Source organism: Narcine bancroftii, chromosome 13 (assembly GCF_036971445.1).
Source record: "Narcine bancroftii isolate sNarBan1 chromosome 13, sNarBan1.hap1, whole genome shotgun sequence".
NCBI lineage: Eukaryota > Metazoa > Chordata > Chondrichthyes > Torpediniformes > Narcinidae > Narcine > Narcine bancroftii.
The window spans coordinates 42,826,655-42,851,321 of record NC_091481.1 but is presented as its reverse complement, the minus strand read 5'-3'; the positions used below and the strand labels follow the sequence as shown (position 1 = coordinate 42,851,321).

Below are 24,667 nucleotides of genomic sequence, written 5' to 3'. Positions count from 1 at the left end.
GCTCGCCATATAACACGATCTTGGGAAGGCGATGGTCCTCCATTCTGGAGACGTGACCCATCCAGCGCAGCTGGATCTTCAGCAGCGTGGACTCGATGCTGTCGACCTCTGCCATCTCGAGTACTTCGACGTTAGGGGTGTAAGCACTCCAATGGATGTTGAGGATGGAGCGGAGACAACGCTGGTGGAAGCGTTCTAGGAGCCGTAGGTGGTGCCGGTAGAGGACCCATGAATCGGAGCCGAACAGGAGTGTGGGTATGACAACGGCTCTGTATACGCTTATCTTTGTGAGGTTTTTCCGTTGGTTGTTTTTCCAGACTCTTTTGTGTAGTCTTCCAAAGGCGCTATTTGCCTTGGCGAGTCTGTTGTCTATCTCATTGTCGATCCTTGCATCTGATGAAATGGTGCAGCCGAGATAGGTAAACTGGTTGACCGTTTTGAGTTCTGTGTGCCCGATGGAGATGTGGGGGGGCTGGTAGTCATGGTGGGGAGCTGGCTGATGGAGGACCTCAGTTTTCTTCAGGCTGACTTCCAGGCCAAACATTTTGGCAGTTTCCGCAAAGCAGGACGTCAAGCGCTGAAGAGCTGGCTCTGAATGGGCAACTAAAGCGGCATCGTCTGCAAAGAGTAGTTCACGGTCAAGTTGCTCTTGTGTCTTGGTGTGAGCTTGCAGGCGCCTCAGATTGAAGAGACTGCCATCCATCCGGATGTAAACAGCGTCTTCATTGTTGAGGTCTTTCATGGCTTGGTTCAGCATCATGCTGAAGAAGATTGAATAGATGGTTGGTGCGAGAACGCAGCCTTGCTTCACGCCATTGTTAATGGAGAAGGGTTCAGAGAGCTCATTGCTGTATCTGACCCGACCTTGTTGGTTTTCGTGCAGTTAGGTAACCATGTTGAGGAACTTTGGGGGGGCATCTGATGCGCTCTAGTATTTGCCAAAGCCCTTTCCTGCTCACAGTGTCGAAGGCTTTGGTGAGGTCAACAAAGGTGATGTAGAGTATTTTGTTTTGTTCTCTGCACTTTTCTTGGAGCTGTCTGAGGGCAAAGACCATGTCAGTAGTTCCTCTGTTTGCGCGAAAGCCGCACTGTGATTCTGGGAGAACATTCTCGGCGTCACTAGGTATTATTCTATTTAGGAGAATCCTAGCGAAGATTTTGCCTGCAATGGAAAGCAACATGATTCCCCTGTAGTTTGAGCAGTCTGATTTCTCGCCTTTGTTTTTGTACAGGGTGATGATGATGGCATCACGAAGGTCCTGAGGCAGTTTTCCTTGGTCCCAACAAAGCTTGACAAACTCATGCAGTTTGGCATGCAGTGTTTTGCCGCCAGCCTTCCAGACCTCTGGGGGGATTCCATCATACCTGCTGCTTTGCCACTTTTCAGTTGTTCAATTGCCTTGTATGTCTCTTCCCGGGTGAGGACCTCATCCAGCTCTTGCCTTAGGGACTGTTGAGGGAGCTGGAGCAGGGTGGAATCTTGGACTGAGCGGTTGGCACTGAAAAGAGATTGGAAGTGTTCTGACCATCGGTTGAGGATGGAGATCTTGTCGCTGAGAAGGACTTTGCCGTCTGAGCTGCGCAGCGGGCTTTGGACTTGGGGTGAGGGGCCGTACACAGCCTTTAGAGCCTCGTAAAAACCCCTGAAGTCGCCAATGTCCGCGCTGAGCTGGGTTCGTTTGCGTCCACCACTCATTTTGGATCTCCCGGAGTTTGCGCTGAAGATGGCTGCATGCACGACGGAAGGCTTGTTTCTTCTCTGGCCAGGACGGCTTTGTAAGGTGAGCCTGGTGGGCAGCTCGCTTCTTTGCCATCAGCTCCTGGATTTCCTGGCTGTTTTCGTCGAACCAGTCCTTGTTTTTCCTGGAGGAGAAGCCCAGTACCTCTTCAGTGGATTGCAGTATGGTAGTCTTCAGCTGATCCCAGAGGGTTTCAGGGGACGAGTCCATGAGGCGGATTGCATCCTCGAGCTTTGCTTTGAGGTTTGCCTGACAAAGGAGGAAAAACCCAACACCCAACCCCAACCAACAAATTTTCCCCTGCAACCGTGTCTGCCTGTCCCGCATCGGACTTGTCAGCCACAAACGAGCCTGCAGCTGACGTGGACATTTACCCCCTCCATAAATCTTCGTCCGCGAAGCCAAGCCAAAGAATTGTTGTTTGAAATTTGTGGTAGATCTAACACCAAGAGGTGTGTGTGTGTGTGTTGGTGGGGAGGAGAGTGCGCTAGGGATGTGGCTTGCTTGAAAAAATTTGGGAACCATTGACCTCGACATTAGCAATACATATGTCAAGCTTCGTTGACTACAGCTCCACTTTCAACCCCATCATGACCTCAGTACTGGTCAGCAAACAACCTTCAAACCCTGGGCTTCTGTGCTTTCCTCTTCGTCTCCTCCTCACTGATAATCAACACAGGATGTGTGCTTAGCCCACTGCTCTACTCACTCTCCACCCATAACTTAGTGGCTAGGCACAAATTTGCTGATGACACCACAGTCCTCAGGAGAATCATAGAAGACAATAAGGAGAGATCAGCTCATTGTGTGGTGTCACTCAACATTAGCAGATCTAAGGAGGTGGGAGTGGACTTCAGGAGGAAGAAATCAGGAGAAAATAAGCCTCATGAAACCAGCTTCTATCCTCAAGGACCCCCACTACCCAGTCCATTCCTTCTCACATCCACCATCAGGAAGGAGATACATGAGTCTGAAGCTGAACCACCAACCGTGCAAAAAAAAAAGCTGCTTCCCCTGTGCCACCAGATTTCTGAATGGACAATCAACTGCAGACACTTTCTCTGCACTAATTTATTTATTTCCAAAAAATAATTTATAGCAATTTTGCACCTATAATGCTGCCACAAAACAATGGATTTCATGATATGTTCATGACGATAAATTCTGAATTTGAATTTCCCTTAGAAAAAAATTGGACCAGGTACCTGTTATTGAATCAAAATGATGAAAACTGCAAGAACTAGAGGGCATGGGTTCAAGGTGAGAGGAGAAATGTTTAAAAGGTATATTAGGGGGAAACTTTACGCAGAGAGTGTTCAGAATATGAAATGAGATGCTAGCTGAAGTGGTGAAGGATCAATTTTTGCATTCAAGAAAAAACTTGGATAGCAACATGGATGGGAGGGGTACAAGACCATAAGACATCTGAGCAGAAAAAGACCATTCAGTCCATGGAGCCTGCCCTGCCATTCAATCATGAGCTGATCCATTTTCCCACTCAGCCCCAATGCCCAGCCTTCTCCCCAGAAACTTTGATGCCCAGGCACAGATCAGTGGGTCTAGGTAGAATAATAGTTTGGTGCAGACCAGATGGGCTGAATACAGGCTCTTGATGTATATTCGTACCAAAAAAAACTCAACCCTTCCCACTTTGTACCCTCTATCTTTCTTTCTTCCATGTGTCTAAGAGGCTCTTAAATGTCCCCAATGTTTCAGCTTCTACCTCTACCCCAGCACCCACAACTCTGTGAATTTTTTTTAAAAACCTTGATGTTTCCCCTAAGCTTTCCTCCCTTCACTGTGATGTTCTCTGGCATTTGCTATTCCTGCCCTGGGAAAAGAGTGCTGGCTATCCACCTCTCGGAATCTTGTAGGCCTCTATTAAGTCTCCTCTCATCCTTCTTCACTCCAAAGAAAAATATTCCAGCTTTGCAAACTTTACCTCATAGGATTTATTTTCCAATCCAGGCAACATCCTGGCAATACATATACATAATTCCCTGAAAGTGGCATCACAGGTGGATATTGGGTTGTAAAGAGAGCTTTTGGCATAATGGCCTTCATAAATTAAAGTATTGAGTATAAGAGTTGGGGTGTTATGGTAAAGTTATATAAGACATCGATGAGGCCAAATTTGGAGTATTGTGTGCAGTTTTGGTCATCTAACTACAGGAAAGCTATCAATAAGATTGTAAGAGTGCAGAGAAGATTTTCTAGGATGTTGCTGGTCCTTCAGGGAAAGGTTAAACAGGAGAGTAGAAGAATGAGGGAAGATTTGATAGAGGTATTTAAAATTGTGAGGGGGATAGATTAAATAGATTTTTAGACTGAGGGTTGAGATATAATCCAGAGGCCATGGGTTAAGAGTGAAATGGGAAAAGTTTAGGGGGAACGTTAGGGAGCTTCTTCACACAGACAGTGGTGGGAGTGCGGAATGAGCTGTCAGCTGAGGTGATGAATATGAGCTCATTTTTAACATTTAAGAAAAATTAGGACAGGTATGGAAGGCTATCGATTGGGTGCAGATCAGTGGAACTATGCAAAAAAAATGGTTTGCTAGATTAGAAGGGCCTGTTTTAGTGATCTCTGTTTCTATTTAAGATCTCTCCCATCTGAGCTTCAAGGGGACCAATTTTGTCCCATACTATACATTTGCTCTTCAAATACCTATACAAATCCTCAGAAATTTCCTTCACATTGTCTGCCAAGCAACCTGGTGTCTTTATTTAGACTTCGATTTCTTTCTTGATGTTTGTCTTGCAGTTTTTATAGGCCTCAGGAACCTCATTTGCTCCATGTTATGCACCTCTCCTTCCAACCCAGATCCACAATTCTCTCAAAAACCAAGATTCCCCATGACTTTCAACCTTGTCTTTAATCCTGACAGGAACATACAAACTTAATTTCACCTTGAAGGTCCTCCACTTACCTTGCACATCCCTGCCAGAAAACAACTTGACCCAATCCGCTCATTCCAGATCCTTTCTCATTTCTTCAAAATGAGAAATTTAGAATCTCAACCCGAGGCCCGTCCTATCCTTCATAATTAACTTGAAACTAATGATATTATGATCACTGGATCCAAAATATTCTCTAATACATATTTTTAGCTCCTTCCTGCCTGATTCCCCAAAAGGAGATCCAGTATTGTATTCTCTCTAGTTGGTACCTCATAATATTGATTTAGAAAACTTCCCTTTACAGATTGAGAAATAAAGGATGTTATTCAACAAATGTCTAATGGGAAATCTCCAGGAGACTATGGGTTCACTGTTGAATTTTATAAAGTTTTTTATGATGATCTGTCCTCTTTATTTATGGACGTTCTTCATCAGGTAACCCAAAAACAAGCCTTACCAGATTTGTGTTTAAGTGAAATAATAAGTTATTCCAAAAAAAGATAGAGACCCTTTGAAAGTAGCTTCATATCAGCCAATTTCTGTATTGAATGAGGATTATAAAATAATAACAAAATTACTGGCGAATAGACTTGCTAGGTACTTACCACAATTGGTACATGTTGATCAGGCTGGTTTTATTAAAAATAGGTATGCTTCTGATAATATTCTTAGAGTGATTTCACTGATCAACACTTCACGTCAGCAACCTGACCTACCAATGGTAGTTGCATTAGATGCTGAAAAAGCTTTTGAAAGGGTCGAATGGAATTTTTTATTTAAAGTGTTGGAGAAATATTAAAACCCTTTTTTATTGGTTAGGTGAAGGCATTATACAATAATCCTGTAGGGTGGCGACAAATGGTCAAACCTCTTTTCTTTAAATGATCGTGTTCAACTTGTCAAGGTTTTCCTCTGTGGCCATCTCTATTTGTATTGGTCATCGAACTGTTAGCTCAAGCTATTAGACGGAATGAGAATATTAGAGGTATCAGCTGCAGGCTCGTTTGTGGCTGACCAGTCCGATGCGGGACAGGCAGACACGATTGCAGCGGTTGCAAGGGAAAATTGGTTGGTTGGGGTTGGGTGTTGGGTTTTTCCTCCTTTGCCTTTTGTCAGTGAGGTGGGCTCTGCGGTCTTCTTCAAAGGAGGCTGCTGCCCGCCAAACTGTGAGGCGCCAAGATGCACGGTTTGAGGCGTTATCAGCCCACTGGCGGTGGTCAATGTGGCAGGCACCAAGAGATTTCTTTAGGCAGTCCTTGTACCTTTTCTTTGGTGCACCTCTGTCACGGTGGCCAGTGGAGAGCTCGCCATATAATACGATCTTGGGAAGGCGATGGTCCTCCATTCTGGAGACGTGACCCATCCAGCGCAGCTGGATCTTCAGCAGCGTGGACTCGATGCTGTCGACCTCTGCCATCTCGAGTACCTCGACGTTAGGGGTGTGAGCGCTCCAATGGATGTTGAGGATGGAGCGGAGACAACGCTGGTGGAAGCGTTCTAGGAGCCGTAGGTGGTGCCGGTAGAGGACCCATGATTCGGAGCCGAACAGGAGTGTGGGTATGACAACGGCTCTGTATACGCTTATCTTTGTGAGGTTTTTCAGTTGGTTGTTTTTCCAGACTCTTTTGTGTAGTCTTCCAAAGGCGCTATTTGCCTTGGCGAGTCTGTTGTCTATCTCATTGTCGATCCTTGCATCTGATGAAATGGTGCAGCCGAGATAGGTAAACTGGTTGACCGTTTTGAGTTTTGTGTGCCCGATGGAGATGTGGGGGGGCTGGTAGTCATGGTGGGGAGCTGGCTGATGGAGGACCTCAGTTTTCTTCAGGCTGACTTCCAGGCCAAACATTTTGGCTTTTTACCCCCTCCATAAATCTTCGTCCGCGAAGCCAAGCCAAAGGGAAAAAAAAGATAAAATTAATCTATTTGCAGATGATGTTTTGATATATTTAACTAATCCGGAATGATCTTTAATTTACTTGCAAGACTGTTTAGAACAATATAGTAAATTATCAGGATACAAAGAGAACTGGGTTAAAAATGAAAATTACCAATTTCTGAAGGAAATTACGACCAGTGCAGACAAATTACTAAACTTCGTTGGACTGATAAAATTTAAGTATTTAGGGATAATGATTGATGTAAATGTTCAATCATTGTATAATTTAAATAATGTACCGCAAATGAGAAAGATTAAAGCTGATTTGATTAAATGGAGATTTAATGTAAACTGTATTAAGATGAATATCTTTCCATGAATTCAGTGTCTTTTTCAGTCAATTCCTTGTTCTCTTTCAAAATCTTTTTTTTAATGTAGTCCGAGAATTTCTATGGAAGTGAAAACTAGCAAGAGTAGCGATGCGAGTAGCGATGCATAAATTGACTTGGAAGTACGCTTTGGGAGGTTTGCAATTACCACATTTTCAAAATTATTATGAGGCAGCTCAATTAAGATTTATTAATCGTATGCTAGATGTTTTGTGTCCTCCTAGTTAGGCCAGGGTAGAATTGGCTGGTACATTGGAACCTTGTCCACATCAATTTGTGTTTAAATGAATTCTGTTTTATTACAGAGATATAATGTACTGGTTTTGAAACATTTATTAGGGATTTGAACCAAAAGGAATTTATTAATAGGCTCAAAAGGTAAAATATAGGTTCAGGCCCCAATATATCAAAATAAATTAATTCCTTTTACATGGAATAATAGATTTTTAGGAAATTGGCAGATCCAAGGAATAAAGTTATTGCAGGATTGTTTTGAAGAGGGTAAATTTTTATCATTTAATCAACAGAGAGAAATTTGGGATTTCAGGGAAATCTTTGTTTATTATCCAATTAGAGCGCCTAGTGAAAGATAATTTTGGAAGAGAAATGAAAATTCCCAAGTTAATGAAATTTGAGTTCATGATTTCTCATTTTACAGATAAGGGTTTTATTTCAGAGATGTATGCGTTGTTACAAGATACTATGGATAAAATAAATTTAGATAAATCCAGGATTAAATGGGAAAATGATTTAACTTGTGATATTGAACAAGCTGACTGGGAGATGATGTGTTTTGAGGGTGTGAATAAATTGTTTAATGTAAGATACAGTATGATCAATTATAATTTTTTGCATCAGTTATATTTAACCACTGAGAAATTCAGAAAATATGGATTTAGTAATTCAGAGTTGTGTTTTAGATGTGGATCATGTATTGGAACTTTTTTACATTCTGTTTGGCTTTGTGATAAAGTTCAATCATTTTGGTATAAAATCAGGGAATTTCTTCAAAATTTGTTTAAAATTCAATTTTTATTAGAACCCAACATTTTTCTGTTGGATTATATTGTTCCATTTATGGACTTGGGGTTAGATAAGTTTCAGACAGCATTTTTGCGTTTAGCATTGGTGGTAGCGCGTAAATGTGTTGCAACTTCCTGGAAAGACGAAATTGAGATAAATGTAAATTGTTAGCATGAGTAGAATTTATTTGGAAAAAGTAACATATAATTTGCATGATAATTATAATTTTTTTTGTTAAGATGTGGTTGCCTTATTTGAAATGTATGAATTTAGTAATATCTTAAACTGTGGTATGTATTTTCTTTAATGCTTCCCTTGTGGGGTCTGTTGAGGGTGGGAGAAGGGGGTGGGATAGTTGTAGTTTTAATCTTTATATTATGGATTTTGTAAAAGTTTTTGTTTGGAAAATATTAAATAAAGTTTTTTAAAAAAAGAAAACTTCCCTGAATGTGTTTGACAAACTCCAAACCATCCAGCCCCCTTTTACGGTATGAGAATCCCAGTCAATATGTGGAAAATTAAAATCCCCAACTATATTTTGATAGTTCTTGAAACTGAGCAACAAAGCATCTGTATCTCGCTAGTCTAAAGGTAGAAAAGCATTGAAATGTTTTAACATTAACATTGTGATTTTCTCAGGATATAATTTCCCCGACGACTAACATTTCTTTAGAGAATCACCGCATAATATCTGTTCGGCCTTGTGCAATTCACAAATCACTGCCCAAAATGTGAAATGGAGAATAGAATACTTTCTTGTGTATTTATGGGAAATAAGTAAACAAGAAGTATTGTCAATTTTTATCTTTAGTCACAGTATTCTAGGATGGTGATTTGGATATGACATCACTGTATTAATAGGGTTGGCTCCTTTGTCATATTCTCCAGTCTGAGGAAATGTGAACAGATGTCTAAATGCAGCCCTGTCACGTTCTTCATCTGCGAGCATTGTCTCTGATGCGTTACGTTGTGGGAAGTTACAGCAGCATCCACTTTCATGAAGTAACCATGCTTTAATGCAGTGGTTCTCAACCTTTTTCTTTCAATTCACATACCACTTTAAATATTTCCTCTGCCATAAGTGCTTTGTGATTGGTAAGGGATTGTTTAAAGTGGTATGTGGGTGGAAAGAAAAAGTTTGGAAACCACTGTTTTAATCGTACCTCATTGACTTGTTATGTGCACGGTTTCATAACTCCAAAGGCAATGGGCCAGTGATAATTTTTCTCAAGCAAAATATTTCAGTAACAATTGGGTCTAGAGCAGTGATTCTCAACCTTCCCTTCCCACTCATATCCTTCACCTGATTATGTGTTTTGCCGACCTATATAAACCTACCCAACAATCATTCTAAACCTTTCCTATCCTAGACATATAACCCCCTTATTTTTCTTGCATCCATGTGCCTGTCCAAGAGTCTTTTAAATGTCCCTATTGTATCAGCCTCCTCCGCTATCTCTAAATTTTGCTCCCCTCACTTTAAACAGATGTCCTCTGGCATTTGCAACTGGGAAAAAAATGATGATTGTTCACCCTCTATTGCCTCATAATCTTGAGGTCCTCTTAAGTTGACTCTCATCCTCCTTTGTTCCAAAGGGGAAAACCCGAGCTCTGTTAACCTTGGCTCATAAGACACGTTCTCCAATACAGATGGCATTCTGGTAAATTTCCTCTGTACCCTCTCAAAAACTACAACGTCCTTCCACTGGGGAGGTGGCCGAAACTGAACACAATTCTGCAAGTGTGGTCTAACTAGAGTTTTATAGAGCTGCAACTTTACCTCACGACTCAATTCCCTGATTAATAATGGCTAGCATACTACAAGCCTTCACAGCCCTGTGTGGCAAAATTGAGAGATTTATGGATTCAGACCCCCAGGGTCTCTCTGATCCACACTGTTGAGAATCCTGTCATTAACTATGTACTCTGCATTTTGGAATGTCAAATTTTAAGGCATCGCTTCACAATTATCTAGATTGAACTCCACATCATACTCCTCCGTATAACTCTGAATCATGTTATAATCTACGGCAACCTTCTACACTATCCACAACACATCCACTCTTGTATCATCTGCAAATCTACTGACCCATCTTTCCACTACTTTTCCATGTCATTGATAAAAATCACCGAGCAGGAGTCCCAGAATGGATCCCTGCAGAACTGCACTTCTTGTTCCACACTCTACCTGGTTCCCCTTGAACATTTTACCTTTCATTACTAACCCATGTCCTCTAGTTTATGTCTCACCAAACCTCAGTGGAGAAAAGCCTGTTTGCATGAACGCTATCCATGCCCCTCATAATTTTGAATACCTCTTCGATTCTCCAGGGAATAAAATCCTATTCAAACTTTTCCTATAACTCAGCTCTTCAAGTTCCAGCAACATCATTGTAAATATCTTTTTATTAATTCAAGGAATGTGGGCTTTACAAGCTGATTGTTCACCCTCTATTGCCTAATAATCTTGAGGTTGTAGCAGCATGTACACTGCTACTGAAAGAACACACAACCAGACTGGTTGAGCTCAGTAAGCAGAACTGATTTATTGCAGGCTGCTGGGCTGGACTTGTACTCCCAGCCCAGACCTGGCTGAGAACCGCACTGGGGGCATTGACGTCACCCGGGCATCACTTGGTCCCCCAGCGCGGGCTTCGGAGCCCTGTGCTGAGAAGAAGGGGAAACCCTCAATGGCGTTATCTTGGCCGGCTGCCCCACCACGTCAATTACAAGCGGGGCCGCTTCACCTGCCTAATTGTGTGCCGCCACAGAGCCCCCCGTTTCTCCCCACCCCCCCCCCCAGAACCGGCGCCAATGTCCTTTTTAGCTGGGCGGCCTCGCTTCTTGGGCTGGGCCACAGTCACTGGTTCAGTGGGGTCGAGGTGCGTTGGCTTCAGCCTGTCCACAGTAAACAGTTCCCACCTGCCGCCGATGTCCAGCGTGAATGTATACCCTGAATGCTGGACAACCTTGTACGGCCACTCATAAAGTCTCTGCAGAGGTGCCGCGGGCAGGCCCCGCCGAATAAAAACGTACTCTGTGGAAAGCAGCTCGCTGGGGACGTGAGATGGCTGTGTGCCGTGTCTGGGCAGCAGTGGGGGTGCGAAGGAGTCCAAGCGGGCCCAGAGGTGGGGAAGCAGCTCGTGCGGTGTGGTGCGCCGTAGACCAGCTCAGCTGATGACACCTGCAGATCCTCCTTGGGCATGGAGCGGATGGCCAGGAGTACCCAAGGCAGTTTGCCCACCCAGTCGGGATCAGTGCCCACTTAAGGTGGTGGTACAGACACTTGACCAGCTCATTGGCCTGGGGGTGATAGGCCGTGGTGCGGTGTAGCTCAATCCCCAACCTGTTGGCGAGCTGTGCCCAGAACGCAGAGGTGAACTGGACAGCCCGATCGCTAGTGAGGTGATTTGGAACGCCGAACCGGGTGACCCAACCGTGCAACAGCGCTTGGGAGCAGGAGTCTGTGCAGGCGTCCAGCATCGGGATCGCCTCGAGCCAACGAGTGGTGCGGTCCACCACCGTGAACAGGTAACGTTTGCCCCAGGAAACTAGTAAGGGCCCGACTATGTCCATGTGAATGTGGCTGAACCATTCCCAGACATGCTTGAACTCTTTCACGGGCGCCCTGGTGTGCCTGTGTACCTTGGACATCTGGCAATGGGTGCATGTTCTGGCCCAGCCCGCAATCTGCTTCTGCAGCCCTTGCCAGATGAACCACTCTGCCACCATCCGGACCGTGGACCTGATGGACGGGTGCGAAAGGTCGTGGATGTGATGGAAGACTTGTCTGCGCCACTGCTGGAGAACCACTGGCTGTGGGGTGCCCACGGAGACATCACACAGGACGGTGCTTCCACCGCTCAGAGTCGGGAGGTCTTGGAACGGCAGGCCCGTGATGGCATTGACGTCACCCGGGCATGACGGGTGATGTCTCCTTTTTGGACTTCTGGTCCCGGGCGAGCTGGTCGAAGTCGAGGCCGAGCGTCCATGCACAGATGGCCAGTCGCAAGAATGCATCGGCAACCACTTTGTCCTTCCCCGCCTTGTACTGAATGTCGGTGGTAAACTCTGACACGAAGGAGAGGTGACGCTGCTGGCAGGCCGACCAGGGGTCCTTTGCCATCACAAGTGCCTGGGTGAGGGATTTGTGGTCAGTGAAGATGGTAAAAGTCCTCCCCTCTAAGAAATAGCAAAAATGCCCAGTAACTCACAGTCAAAAGCGCTATACTTGCGCTCTGGTGGGCGGAGAAGCTGGCTGAAGAATGCCAGTGACTTCAATTGCCCATTCACCTGCTGCTCCAGGACGGCGCCGACGGCTGTGGCAGAGGCGCCGACGGCTGTGGCAGAGGCGCCGACGGCTGTGGCAGAGGCGCCGACGGCTGTGGCAGAGGCGCCGACGGCTGTGGCAGAGGCGCCGACGGCTGTGGCAGAGGCGCCGACGGCTGTGGCAGAGGCGCCGACGGCTGTGGCAGAGGCGCCGACGGCTGTGGCAGAGGCGCCGACGGCTGTGGCAGAGGCGCCGACGGCTGTGGCAGAGGCGCCGACGGCTGTGGCAGAGGCGCCGACGGCTGTGGCAGAGGCGCCGACGGCTGTGGCAGAGGCGCCGACGGCTGTGGCAGAGGCGCCGACGGCTGTGGCAGAGGCGCCGACGGCTGTGGCAGAGGCGCCGACGGCTGTGGCAGAGGCGCCGACGGCTGTGGCAGAGGCGCCGACGGCTGTGGCAGAGGCGCCGACGGCTGTGGCAGAGGCGCCGACGGCTGTGGCAGAGGCGCCGACGGCTGTGGCAGAGGCGCCGACGGCTGTGGCAGAGGCGCCGACGGCTGTGGCAGAGGCGCCGACGGCTGTGGCAGAGGCGCCGACGGCTGTGGCAGAGGCGCCGACGGCTGTGGCAGAGGCGCCGACGGCTGTGGCAGAGGCGCCGACGGCTGTGGCAGAGGCGCCGACGGCTGTGGCAGAGGCGCCGACGGCTGTGGCAGAGGCGCCGACGGCTGTGGCAGAGGCGCCGACGGCTGTGGCAGAGGCGCCGACGGCTGTGGCAGAGGCGCCGACGGCTGTGGCAGAGGCGCCGACGGCTGTGGCAGAGGCGCCGACGGCTGTGGCAGAGGCGCCGACGGCTGTGGCAGAGGCGCCGACGGCTGTGGCAGAGGCGCCGACGGCTGTGGCAGAGGCGCCGACGGCTGTGGCAGAGGCGCCGACGGCTGTGGCAGAGGCGCCGACGGCTGTGGCAGAGGCGCCGACGGCTGTGGCAGAGGCGCCGACGGCTGTGGCAGAGGCGCCGACGGCTGTGGCAGAGGCGCCGACGGCTGTGGCAGAGGCGCCGACGGCTGTGGCAGAGGCGCCGACGGCTGTGGCAGAGGCGCCGACGGCTGTGGCAGAGGCGCCGACGAATAGCACCATATGCACGTCGGTGTGTGGGTGTGCGAGCATGGTAGCCTTCGGGAGGGTATCCTTGGCCTCTGGGGTCCATGTGAGTGCTTTGCGCTTGGCCACAATGAGGACGAATGGCAGCTGCATGATCCGCGCAGCTCCCGGGATGAATCGGTTGTAGAAGTTGACCACACCTGCAAACTCCTGCAGCCCCTTGAGATTGTCTGAATGTGGAAACTCCTTGATAGCGGCGACCTTCGTACCGGTGACCTTTGTACCGGCGGATGTGGCTCCCTCATCCATAATGCTATGGCCCAGGAACTGCATGGACTCTCCCAAACTGGCACTTGGCTGGGTTGATGGTGAGTCTGAAGTCGGCCAGCCGTCTTTGTGTTGCACCTGATCCCTGCTGGCAATGAGGATGTCGTCCAAGTAGATGAAGACGGAATCCAGGTCCCTGGCCACTGAGACCATGAGGCGCTGGAAGGTCTGAGTGGCGTTCTTAAGCCAGAACAACCCGAAGGGGGTGATGATGGCTGTCTTGGGTATGTCCTCAGTGTGCACCGGGGATTTGGTGATACCCACGCACCAAGTTAACCTTGGAGAAAACCCTCGCACCATGCAGGTTGGCCGTGATGCCCTGGATGTGAAGGATGGGGTAACGGTCAGGAACTGTCGCCTTGTTGAGCCGTCGATAGTCTCCACAGGGGCGCAAGCTGCTGGAGGCTTTTTGAATCAGGTGGAGCGGCGAGGCCCACGGGCTGTCGGACTGCTGAATGATCCCCAGCTCCAACAGATGTGAAAACTCCTCCTTCGGTACCTGGAGCTTGTCAGGCAAGAGCTGGCGTGCCTTTGCATGAACCGGTGGGCCCTGGGTGGGGATGTGGTGGAACACCCCATGGCGCAGCGAAGCAACGGAGAACTGTGGCTTGAGGAGCGTCGGAAACTCATCCAGGATTCGCTGGGAACTCGTCTCTGGGCGTGCTGATTTTGGCCATCTGCGACTGCTCTGTGTGCGAGGCGTCGAGGCAAATGGCCTGGAAAGTACGGGCATCCACCAGGCATCTATCCCGAATGCCCACCAGAAGCCCGTGGGTGAGGAGGAAGTCAGCACCCAGGATGGCGGTCGGAAGGGACGAGACAGTGAACCTCCGCGAGAACTTTCGTCGGCCGATCTGGAAGTGGACTGTCTTGTCTCCATACGTCTGGATCTCTGTTGCGTTGGCCGCACGGAGGAGAGATCTTCGAGGTCGGTTCCTGGACTCGCTGGCCGTGGCCGGGATCTGGGCCCCAGTGTCAACGAGGAACCACGGGCCGCTGACTGAGTCCCACAGGTAGAGGAGGCTGTGTCCTTTACCAGCTGCCGCAACTATTAACAGCGGCCGGCCTGCTCGTTTCCCTGGTCCAGGGCGGCGACCACATGGTAGAATTTGGTTGTGTCAGATGAAATCTGGCGGGGGTGAAATTAAGCCTCCGCGTGGCCGAACCAGGTCTCCAGCTCCTGAACCCAGAAGTCAGGCAGCTTGACGGCTATAGCACTGATCCCAGGTTCGCTCATGATGGGTTCAAAGACGTTTGAACCAGTCAGGGTCACCAATTGTAGCGGCAGCTACACTGCTTCTGAAAGAACACACAACCAGACTGGTTGAGCTCAGTGAGCAGAACTGATTTACTGCAGGCTGCTGGGCTGGACCTATACTCCCAGTCCGGACCTGGCTGAGAACCATGCTGACATCCCCAGCACGGGCTTCTGAGCTCTGTGCTGAGAAGAAGGGGAAACCCCCAATGACGCCATTTTGGCCGGCTGCCCCACCGCATGGATTACAAGTGGGGCCAGTTCACCTGCCTCGTGATGTGCCGCCACAAGGTCCTCTTAAGTTGCCTCTCATCCTCCTTTGTTCCAAAGGGAAAAGCCCGAGCTCTGTTAACCGTGGCTCATAAGACATGTTCTCCAATTCAGATGGCATTCTGGTAAATAATAGACCTGGAGAAGCTTATAAATCAGACATTGTGATGACTGTTGGAGATCTTCATGCTGCAACTAGTGAATGGTTTGATACCTTTACTTTATGTAGACAATGGTTTAATTCTGATCCTGTAGTGTTCACACTGCAAGGTCATGGAGAAGAACGACACGCATTTCAAACCCTGAAGTCAAGACTGGTTTATTGCACTGGCTAATGTCAAGGTCCCATGTCATTGGAGCGCTGGCCTGGGATTGGCTGGAGTTCGCGCAACAGTTTCCCATCTTCCTGCCATTCAGGAGGTCACCTGGGACGGCGGCTGGTGTCACCCCTAGGTCCACACAGTCGCTGCGTTTGTTGGCCATTTTGTGGGCTGGTCCATGTCTCCATGTGTGGGCCACCACATGACAGCCCCCCCCCCCCCACCCCCGAACCGGCAATCGGACCGTTGTCCATTGTCTTGGGCATTCTGCCCCTGCATCGCTGGGGAGGAGTGGTTTCAGGCAGTCGATGGGAAAGGCCTCCTCCTTTCTGCCAAGATCGAGGATGAAAGTAGAGCAGTTGTCCCTGATGACCCTGTTGGGCCCCTCGTAAGGGTGGCCGGTGTGTGCGCCCCTTCGCATAAACACATACAGACAAGTCTAAGTCCTGGGGATGTTATGTTGGGGCTGGCTGTGTGGTTGGGGTTGTTGCAGGACCAGGGACCCCAGTTTTTGCCGCAAGATCTCAAGGGTGGCCATAGAGTCTTCCGGGCATTTGTCGGCGGCCAGCAACCCCCTGGAGTGATTAATGGTGAGCTGCAGACCATCTCCTCCGCCGAGGCATTGAAGTCCTCCTTCAGTGCGGTACAAATCCCCAACAGGACACAAGGTAGTTTGTCCACCCAGTTGGGACACTTGAGCTGGGCCATTAAGGCTGTCTTGAGGTGCCTGTGGAACCGCTCCACTGTTGGCCCAAGGGTGGTACGCTGTGGTGTGGTGGAGCTGCATCCCCGGGAAGTTTGCCAGCACTGTCCAGAGGTAATTTGTACCCCCCTGTCCAAGGTTAGATGCTCTGGGACCCCGAATCTGAACACCCATGTGTAGATGAGTACATGTCTCTGGGGTGGTATCAGCCGCAGGACCACCTCAGGCCACCTCGTAGAGGTATCTCACCCCCATGGGAAACTGATAGCTGCCCATTGATATGTACATGGCTGAATCTGTGCTGCACTGGTTCTCTCGTGTGAACTGCACTTTGGAGACTGGGGGTTCATGCAGGTTTTGGCCCACTGGCTGACCTGTTTATGGAAGCCATGCCAGACAAACCTGATGGCCACCATTTTGACCGTGGCTCAGATTGTGGGATGGTCTCGAAAACAGAGTCTCAGGTGAGCAGTTTGGTCCTTGTGGCTGAAGCTGGTGATGAGGATGTCGACTAAAAATAGATGAAGACAAATGAGAGGTCATGACCTACTGCGTCCATCAGTCGCTGAAAAGTTTGTGCCGCATTCTTTAGATCGAAGGGCATGTGGAGAAATTTAAACAAGCCAAAGGAGGTTATAATAGCGGTCTTGGGAATGTAATGGGGGTGTCATGGGGGTGAACTTGGATTTGGTGGTACGCCCGGATTAGGACAACCTTGGAGAACACCCATGCAGGTTGGATGTGGGAACGGGATATCTGTCTGGCGTGGTGGCCTCGTTGAGGCGGTGGTAGTCACCACATGTCTCCAACCCTGCCCGCTGATTTGGACACCATGTGGGGGGGGGGGGGGTCCAGGGACTGTCTGAGCACTGCACAATCCTTAAATTCCTCCTGGCACTGATGTCAGGGTCCCGCGTCATCGGAGCACCCGCCTAGGATTGGCCCAAGTTCCCACCATAGTCCCCGTCTTCTCGTTGTGTGGGAGGTCATCTGAGACAACAGCTGGTGAAACCCCCCCCCAGGTCCGTGCAGTTGCCGTGCTCGTAGGCCATTTTGTGGACCAGTCTGTATCTCCATGTGCAGGCTGCTACAATCTGCTGTTCTGAGCTGAGAGGATACAAAGGAGTGAAAAAATCATCATCGAAGAAAGCAGCTTGGGCATTTCAGGCCAGGAAGTTCAAGAATAAATAGGGGTTTCAGGAAACGTGTACAGGACATATGTGATTGTGGATGTGTACCTAGTTTCAGAGGAGATAAGCAAGAATGTAGCACAGACAGCTTTGAAGGAGGCTTGGATCATAAATTTAGCTTCAGTTGATCAGAGAGACTTTATATTTGTATCAATTCCTTGGTGTTAATATTGCCTTTCTGTCTCAGAAAGCTACCCGAAAGACGGACAAAATTAGTGTGGAAGACAACGTTATTGATGTGACACGCCTGACAGATGAAAATTTAAAGGAACAACTTAGAAAATATGGGTATTCTGCAGGTCCTATTGTGGGTGAGTAACTGACCTTTGTACTGGACTTCTTGGAAGATTCATTCTTAGTTTGTAGATAGGGAGGGTAGGCTATGTGAAAAGTCAGAGGAGATGGGGGAAATTTTAAATGATTTATTTTCCTTGGTGTTCACTAGGGAAAAAAAATATTGTACCAGTTGAAGTAAAGAAAAATAGTGGGGAGGTCATGAATTATATAAGGATAACCGAGGAGGTAGTGATGGCAGTGTTAAAAAAGATAAAGGTGGTCAAATCTCCGGGTCCGGATAATGTATTCCCAAGGACACACAGGGAGACTAGTGTACAGATAGTGGGGCCATTAACAGAGATATTTAGGATGTCACTGGTCACGGGGGTAGTGCCAGAGGATTGGAGGGTGGGTCCAAATGTAAGCCTAGAAATTATAGACCTGTGAGTCTGACGTCTGTGGTGGGTAAGTTGATGGAAAGTGTTCTGAGGGATGGTATCTACAAATATTTGGAAGAACAGGGATTGATAGGTAGTAGTCAGCATGGTTTTGTCAGGGGTTAATCATGCTTAACAAACCTTATAGAGTTTTTCGAGGGGGTTACAAAAAAGATTGATGAAGGGAAGGCTGTGGATGTTGTCTATTTAGAGTTTAGTAAAGCTTTTGATAAAGTTCCCCACGGGAGGTTATGAAAAAAGGTGGAGGCATTAGGTATAAATAAGGAGGTAGTGAAATGGATTCAGCAATGGTTGGATGGGAGGTGTCAGAGAGTAGTGGTAGAAAATTGTTTGTCAAATTGGAGGCCGGTGACTAGTGGAGTTCCTCAGGGATCGGTCCTGGGTCCACTATTGTTTGTTATATATATTAACCATCTGGAAGAAGGGGAAGTGAATTGAATAAGTAAGTTTGCAGATGATACAAAGATTGGTGGTATTGTGGACAGTGAGGAAGATTACCGTAGCTTAAAAAGAGATATAGGAAAGCTAGAGGAGTGGGCTGAGAAATGGCTGATGGAATTTAATACGGATAAGTGTGAAATGTTGCATTTTGGAAAGGCAAATCTAAATAGGTCATATGCATTGAATGGTAGACAATTGAGGAGTGCACAGCAACAAAGGGATTTAGGACCCTCAAAATTGATACTCAGGTAGATAGAGTGGTGAAGAAGGCATTTGGAATGTTGGCCTTCATAAATCGGAGTATTGAATTCAACAGTTGGGATGTTATGATGAAATTGTACAAAGCATTGGTGAGGCCAAGTTTGGAATACTGTGTACAGTTTTGGTCACCAAATTATAGGAAGGATATAAACAAAATAGAGAGAGTGCAGAGAAGGTTCACGAGAATGTTGACAGGATGTCAGGGTTTGAGTTACAGAGAAAGGTTGAGCAGCCTGGGGCTTTTTTCTCTGGAGTGTAGAAGATTGAGGGGGGATTTGATGGAGGTGTTCAAGATTTTAAAAGGGACAGAGAGAGTCAACGTGGATAGGCTTTTTCAATTAAGAGTGGTGGATATTCAAACCAGAGGCCATGGTTTGAGATTGCAGGGGAAAAATTATAAGGGGAACATGAGGGGAAATTTCTTCACGCAAAGGGTGGTTGGGATATGGAATAAGCTTCTGGCGGAGGTGGTTGAAGCAAGGATGTTATTTATATTTAAGGAAAGACTGGATAATTACATGGAGGGGAGAGGATTGGAGGGGTACGGACCAGGTGCTGGTCAATGGGACTAGGAGGTTGGGGATTTGTTCTGGCATGGACTAGTAGGGCCAAACTGGCCTGTTCTGTGCTGTATATGGTTATAACGATTCCTCTAATCACCTTGTTTGGTCATTCAGCAATTTAAAGTATAGAATCATCAAAACTGCTCTCTTCTAGAGGTTCCGAGATGAACACTCGAATTACCTCCGCCAAATGTGTGAAGATGGGATTAATACAGTTTAGTGGTCACAGGTCAGCATGGAACTGGTAGTAGAATGGCACATTTCCATGCTGTGGGTTCTAACCACTTGCCCTGTCTTCTCACCCTCTCCCCTAACCCATCCAGCACTGCAAAGTGTTACAAATATTTTCTTTGCAGTATATTTATCAAATACCGTCTTGAAAGTCACCATAAAGCCTGGCTTTGTCACATCTGCTGTAAGCAGTGCATTCCAAATTCCCACAAGTTACATCAAACAGTCTTCAACCATTTCCCCATTCTCCAATCTGTCCAGATTCTCATCAGTTTATCTCCATGCAGCTTTGCCCCAAAGAAATCAGTCACAGCCCCTCTAATCTTTTCTATTAGTCTATCCTCATCCCAGAATTTATGTCCTTGAAAGCCAATCCTCTCTGCTGTTTGTGGTCAGAACATTACAGATTCCTTGCAGCATAGTTCTTGAAACTGAGCAACAAAGCATCTGTATCTCACTAGTCTAAAGGTAGCAAAGCATTGAAATGTTTTAACTTGTGATTTTCTCAGGATATAATTTCCCCTACGACTAGCATTTCTTTAGAGGATCACCACATAATATCTGTTCGGCCTTGTGCAATTCACAAATCACTGCCTAAAATGTGAAATGGAGAATAGAATACTTATGTATTTATGGGAAATAAATAAACAAAAAGAGTTGTCAGTTTTTATCTTTAGTCACAGTACTCTAGGACGATGATTTGGATATGACATCACTGTATCAATAGGGTTAGCTCCTTTGCCACACTCTCCAGTCTGAGGAAATGTGAACAGATGTCTAAATGCAGTCCTGTCACGTTCTTCATCTGCGAGCATTTTCTCTGATGCGTTACCTTGTGGGAAGCCACAGCAGCATCCACTTCACTAAGTAACCATGCTTTAAAGCATTACACTACTGAACTCCTACAAAGCCGACAATTGCCTTCCATTCCTTTCCCTTGTATCTGTTCCTCAACCACCATGCAGGGCATCACAGAAATTCTCCAGGATAGGACCCTCATCCCAGAAATTATTCTTGTATTTTCTTGGCCCTTTCTAATTCCAGAGGCTCCATGTCCATTTCATGCACGAGTTGCCACTGCGTGACAGCTTCCTGATTTATGACCTCTGGTGACCATTTACTGATTGGGATCTGTGACTCGTGTCTTATTCTTGCCAATGAAGTGGAACTAATAGCTGTGATTTTTTTTTACTACATTCTTTCATTATAATCACCTCCCTTCCACCTTATAAATGTTCTCCACCCATTTCCTCCAAGTCTATGGCCTCATAAATAAATGTTGTATTCCTTTGAAAGTCGTGATGTAGCATGTTTGGATGTCATCTGTGGCACTACCCTTTATTTTAATTTTAAATTTAGACATACAGCACGGTAAATTACACCCAACCTACAACCCCCAGTATGTTTTGAGTGGTGGGAGAAAACTGGAGCACCCGGGGAAAACACACTTAGAATGTAAATACTCCTTAGAGACAGTACAAGATTTGAACCCCAGTCCCGATCGCTGGTGCTGTAACAGTGTTGCAACGCTAACTGATGATCTTAAATATAAAGAGCCCCAAGCATGTGTTTAGTGTTATTCATTTTGCAACCATTCGAGTAGTTTCTTGTAGTTTTGATAGCTGCCTGTTAAGATATGCAGTTTGATATAAAGATTCTGTCTGATCTTGAATCTAATACCATTCCCAAGATATATTTTGCTTTTTGGATATTGTTCCTGGCAATGCTAGAATGCGAAATCGCTCTCTTCTCAAACTTCTCTTGCGAGTGTCACCGCGTTATGCCACCCCAGGATCAGCCTTGATCCTCCCAAGCCAGGAGCAAATACACAGGATGGGGGAAAAAAAACACTTATTTGTGGAAGCTTTAAAATTCTGTCAACCCAGGCCGGTTTACAAGAAATAAAAACCAGCGCTCATTCCTGATTGTTTCTTAGTCAATTTCCTTGTACCCTAGTTGTTCATCTTCTGTGTTTTATTTTTGTAAATTTGTAGTCATATCAAATGGCAACAGGCCATTTGGCCCTTCATCGTGAAGATCAAGGTGCCTATGTACAGTAATTCCCTTGGCCTACGTGGCTCATATCCCTCAGAAACTTTTCTATTCATGTACATTTTAATTGTTGTAGTTGTGCCTGCCTTTACATCTTCTGATGGCTTGTTCCATATACCCATTACTTATAATTTTTTCCCCTCTCACCTTAACCCTTTGCCTTTTAGTTTTAGATTTTCCTATCCTGGGAAAAAAAGCAACATGTCCTAACCATGTCTTTGATGACTCTCTGTAAGATAACCCAACAGCTTCCTTTACTTCAGGGAAAGCAGACCCAACCTATCCATCGCTCCTCATACCTCAAGCCTTCCAGACCAGCACACGTTTCTGTGAATCTTTTCTGCTTTCTCCCTCATTTAGTCAATTCACTCTTGTTGCATGGCACCCAGAATTGCACACAATTCTCCAAGTGTGGCCTAACAAATAATTGCATAACTGTAACGTAAACTCAACTCCTATACTCAATGCCTCGGCAGATCACATGTCTTTGGAATGATCATTGAAAAGCTTTACTTTGTTTTGTCTTTATTCGCATCTGAAGCTTTAAGATGATGAGTAATGTGTCCTTGTTCTCTCGGTGTAGCCACCACGAGGAAAGTCTATGAGAGGAAGCTGGAGCAGCTGATGCACCAAAGCTCAGCGGTGACTAAGGAAATCCAGCCAAATTGGAGCACAGATTCTGATCAGTACAGCGACACAGAAGAAGGTGACTGAGACTAAATATTGCACTCAAAATTAAAATGTTTAAGAATAGTTTTACATTCTATATCTTAAGATTTGAGTTACAGATGGTTTACATGGGAACCAAAATGATTGGTGCAGCTACTATTGATTGCACTCCTATTTCTTCTCTTTTAATATTAATGCTTTGGATCATTTTGAGATCAAGAAAGAGATGGTGATGGGTCTTAAGATGGACGTTTCCAGGGTCCAATAGGAGGTATGTCTGGTATGGAGGTATGTATACCAGAAAGAGGCAAGTGAGGAAATTGCTGGGACTTGACAAAAATATATGTATGTTCACCAGCAACAGGTGAGATCCCAGAGGGCTGGAGAGTGGGGAAATGAGATTATCCAGGAAATTATAAATTATAATTATAAATTATAAATCAATAGTCGGGAAACTATTGGAAAGGATACTTTGGGATAGAATTTACACACATTTGGAAAGGCATGGTCAAATTAGGCACAGTCAACATGGCTTTGAGCTGGCCAGGGCGTATCCTACAAATTTGATGGAGTTTTTTAAGGACGAAGGTGGTTGATGAGAGAAGGGCAGTGGATATCGTCTACATGGATTTTACAAGGTCCCTCACGGTAGGCTGGGTTGGTAGTTTGGATTCAGAATTAGCTGACTCAGAAGACAGGATAGTGGTTTAAGGATGTTGTATTGTGGCTGGAGATTTGTGACCAGTAGTGTTCCGCAGAGATCGATGATGGGGTATGTTTTTTGTGATACAAGTGACTTGGATGACAGTGGGTGGGTTAGTTAGGTGACGTTACGAGTGGTGGAGCTGTGGCCTAATTTTGATTAGGCTGCACTTGGAATATTGTGTGCAATTCTGGCTGCCCCATTACAGGAAGAATTGCAAGTTTTGGAAAGGCTACAAAGAGATTTATCAGAATGTTGCCTGGATTAGAGTGTATGAGCATTTTCTCTGGAGAGTCAGAGGCTGAGAGGTGATCTGAGAGAAATTTATAACAGTATGAGAGGCATTGATGTAGTAGGTGGAATCTTTGTCAGATGGTGAAAAGGTGGCATATTAGAGGGAATTAAATAAGAAAATTTGCAGATGCTGAAGTTGGGTGCATTTCTTGGGAGCAGATGCAGTGGAGATAGAGCAATAGAAAAGAATCCATACAAGAGGGCATGTGTTTAAAGTGAGAAGAGGAATGGCGGGGCAGGCTTGTTTTTACGAGAGTGGTAGCTGCCTGGAGTCATGGTGAAAGCAGATACAATGTGTTTAAGAGGCTTCCAGATAGACAGAATGAACATGCTGGCAATAGAGATATGTATCATGTGTAAGCAGCAAAGTTGTTATGCAGAGTGAAAACACTGGAGTAGTTACAATTAACAACGTTTTTGGAATGTTGGAGTAAATCCACACCCAATCACTGAGAGAATGTGCAAACTCCACATCGACAGCACTCGAGGTCAGGATTGAACCCGAGATCGGGCTGTGAGGCAGGCCTCTGTTAGGGGTAGCATCCTCAGATATTTCTTTCAAGTGTTTATCCAGTTCCTTTTAAAGAGCTTTTGACATTATATACCTTCTGTTTAACTGATAGTTTGGAGATGTTTCGATTTTTAAACAAAATGGAAGGAACAGAAAAATTACTGGGGTCGGTGGTTGGTTGTTCTGGTGACAAACCGAGGCTAGATCATTTAATGTCATTGTGAGGCTTGGCCAGTGAGAATGAGTGATAAAGGAAGGCAAAGATATGGCTGCCCCTTGGGCTAATGATTAAGATGTGATCTTGCTGGAGATGGAATTTGACCAACATGTGTTTATTGCATATTACAAGAGAAGGAGAGAACCATCTGGTTCATTCCAGTCAGCTTTTCATTCCTTGCTGGAACTGGGGAAATGAGTCAGCTGATGCAACACTCTCTACTCTGTTTGAATTACATAACAAAATAGTTGTTTTGAGATAATAATGTTCAATAATTTTGATTATAGCAAGCCTTATGATTTGTTTACCTGTACATGATCTCCTCTATCATAATTTTGCCATCAGGTTATTGTCAATAGAAATATATATGTATTTAAATTTATTGTTTTTTAAAATTTAAATCAGCATGGTAACAGGCTATTTCGGCCCACGAGTCCAGGCAGCTCAATCACAACTAATTAACCTCCACCCCTGCTATGTTTTGAATGATGGGAGGAAGCCAGAGCCCCTAGACAGACACAGGGAGAATGTACAAACTCCTTACAGACAGCGTGGGATTCGAACCGCGGTCCCGATCACTGGTGCTGTAAAGGCTCATAATCCTTAATTCCATTTCCCCCTCTGCTTTCTTCCCT

General features: G+C 46.5%; 1 protein-coding gene across 1 annotated transcript in view; it reads left to right on the top strand.

Annotated features, from left to right (window-relative positions):
* Positions 1-24,667, top strand: part of LOC138748583 (lamina-associated polypeptide 2, isoforms beta/delta/epsilon/gamma-like) — a 97,327-nt gene that overhangs the window by 27,617 nt on the left and 45,043 nt on the right. The window contains exons 2-3 of the mRNA XM_069909016.1: positions 17,544-17,667; positions 22,222-22,344. Coding sequence (XP_069765117.1) covers positions 17,544-17,667; positions 22,222-22,344 — 247 coding nt within the window. The remainder of the gene's footprint in view (positions 1-17,543; positions 17,668-22,221; positions 22,345-24,667) is intronic.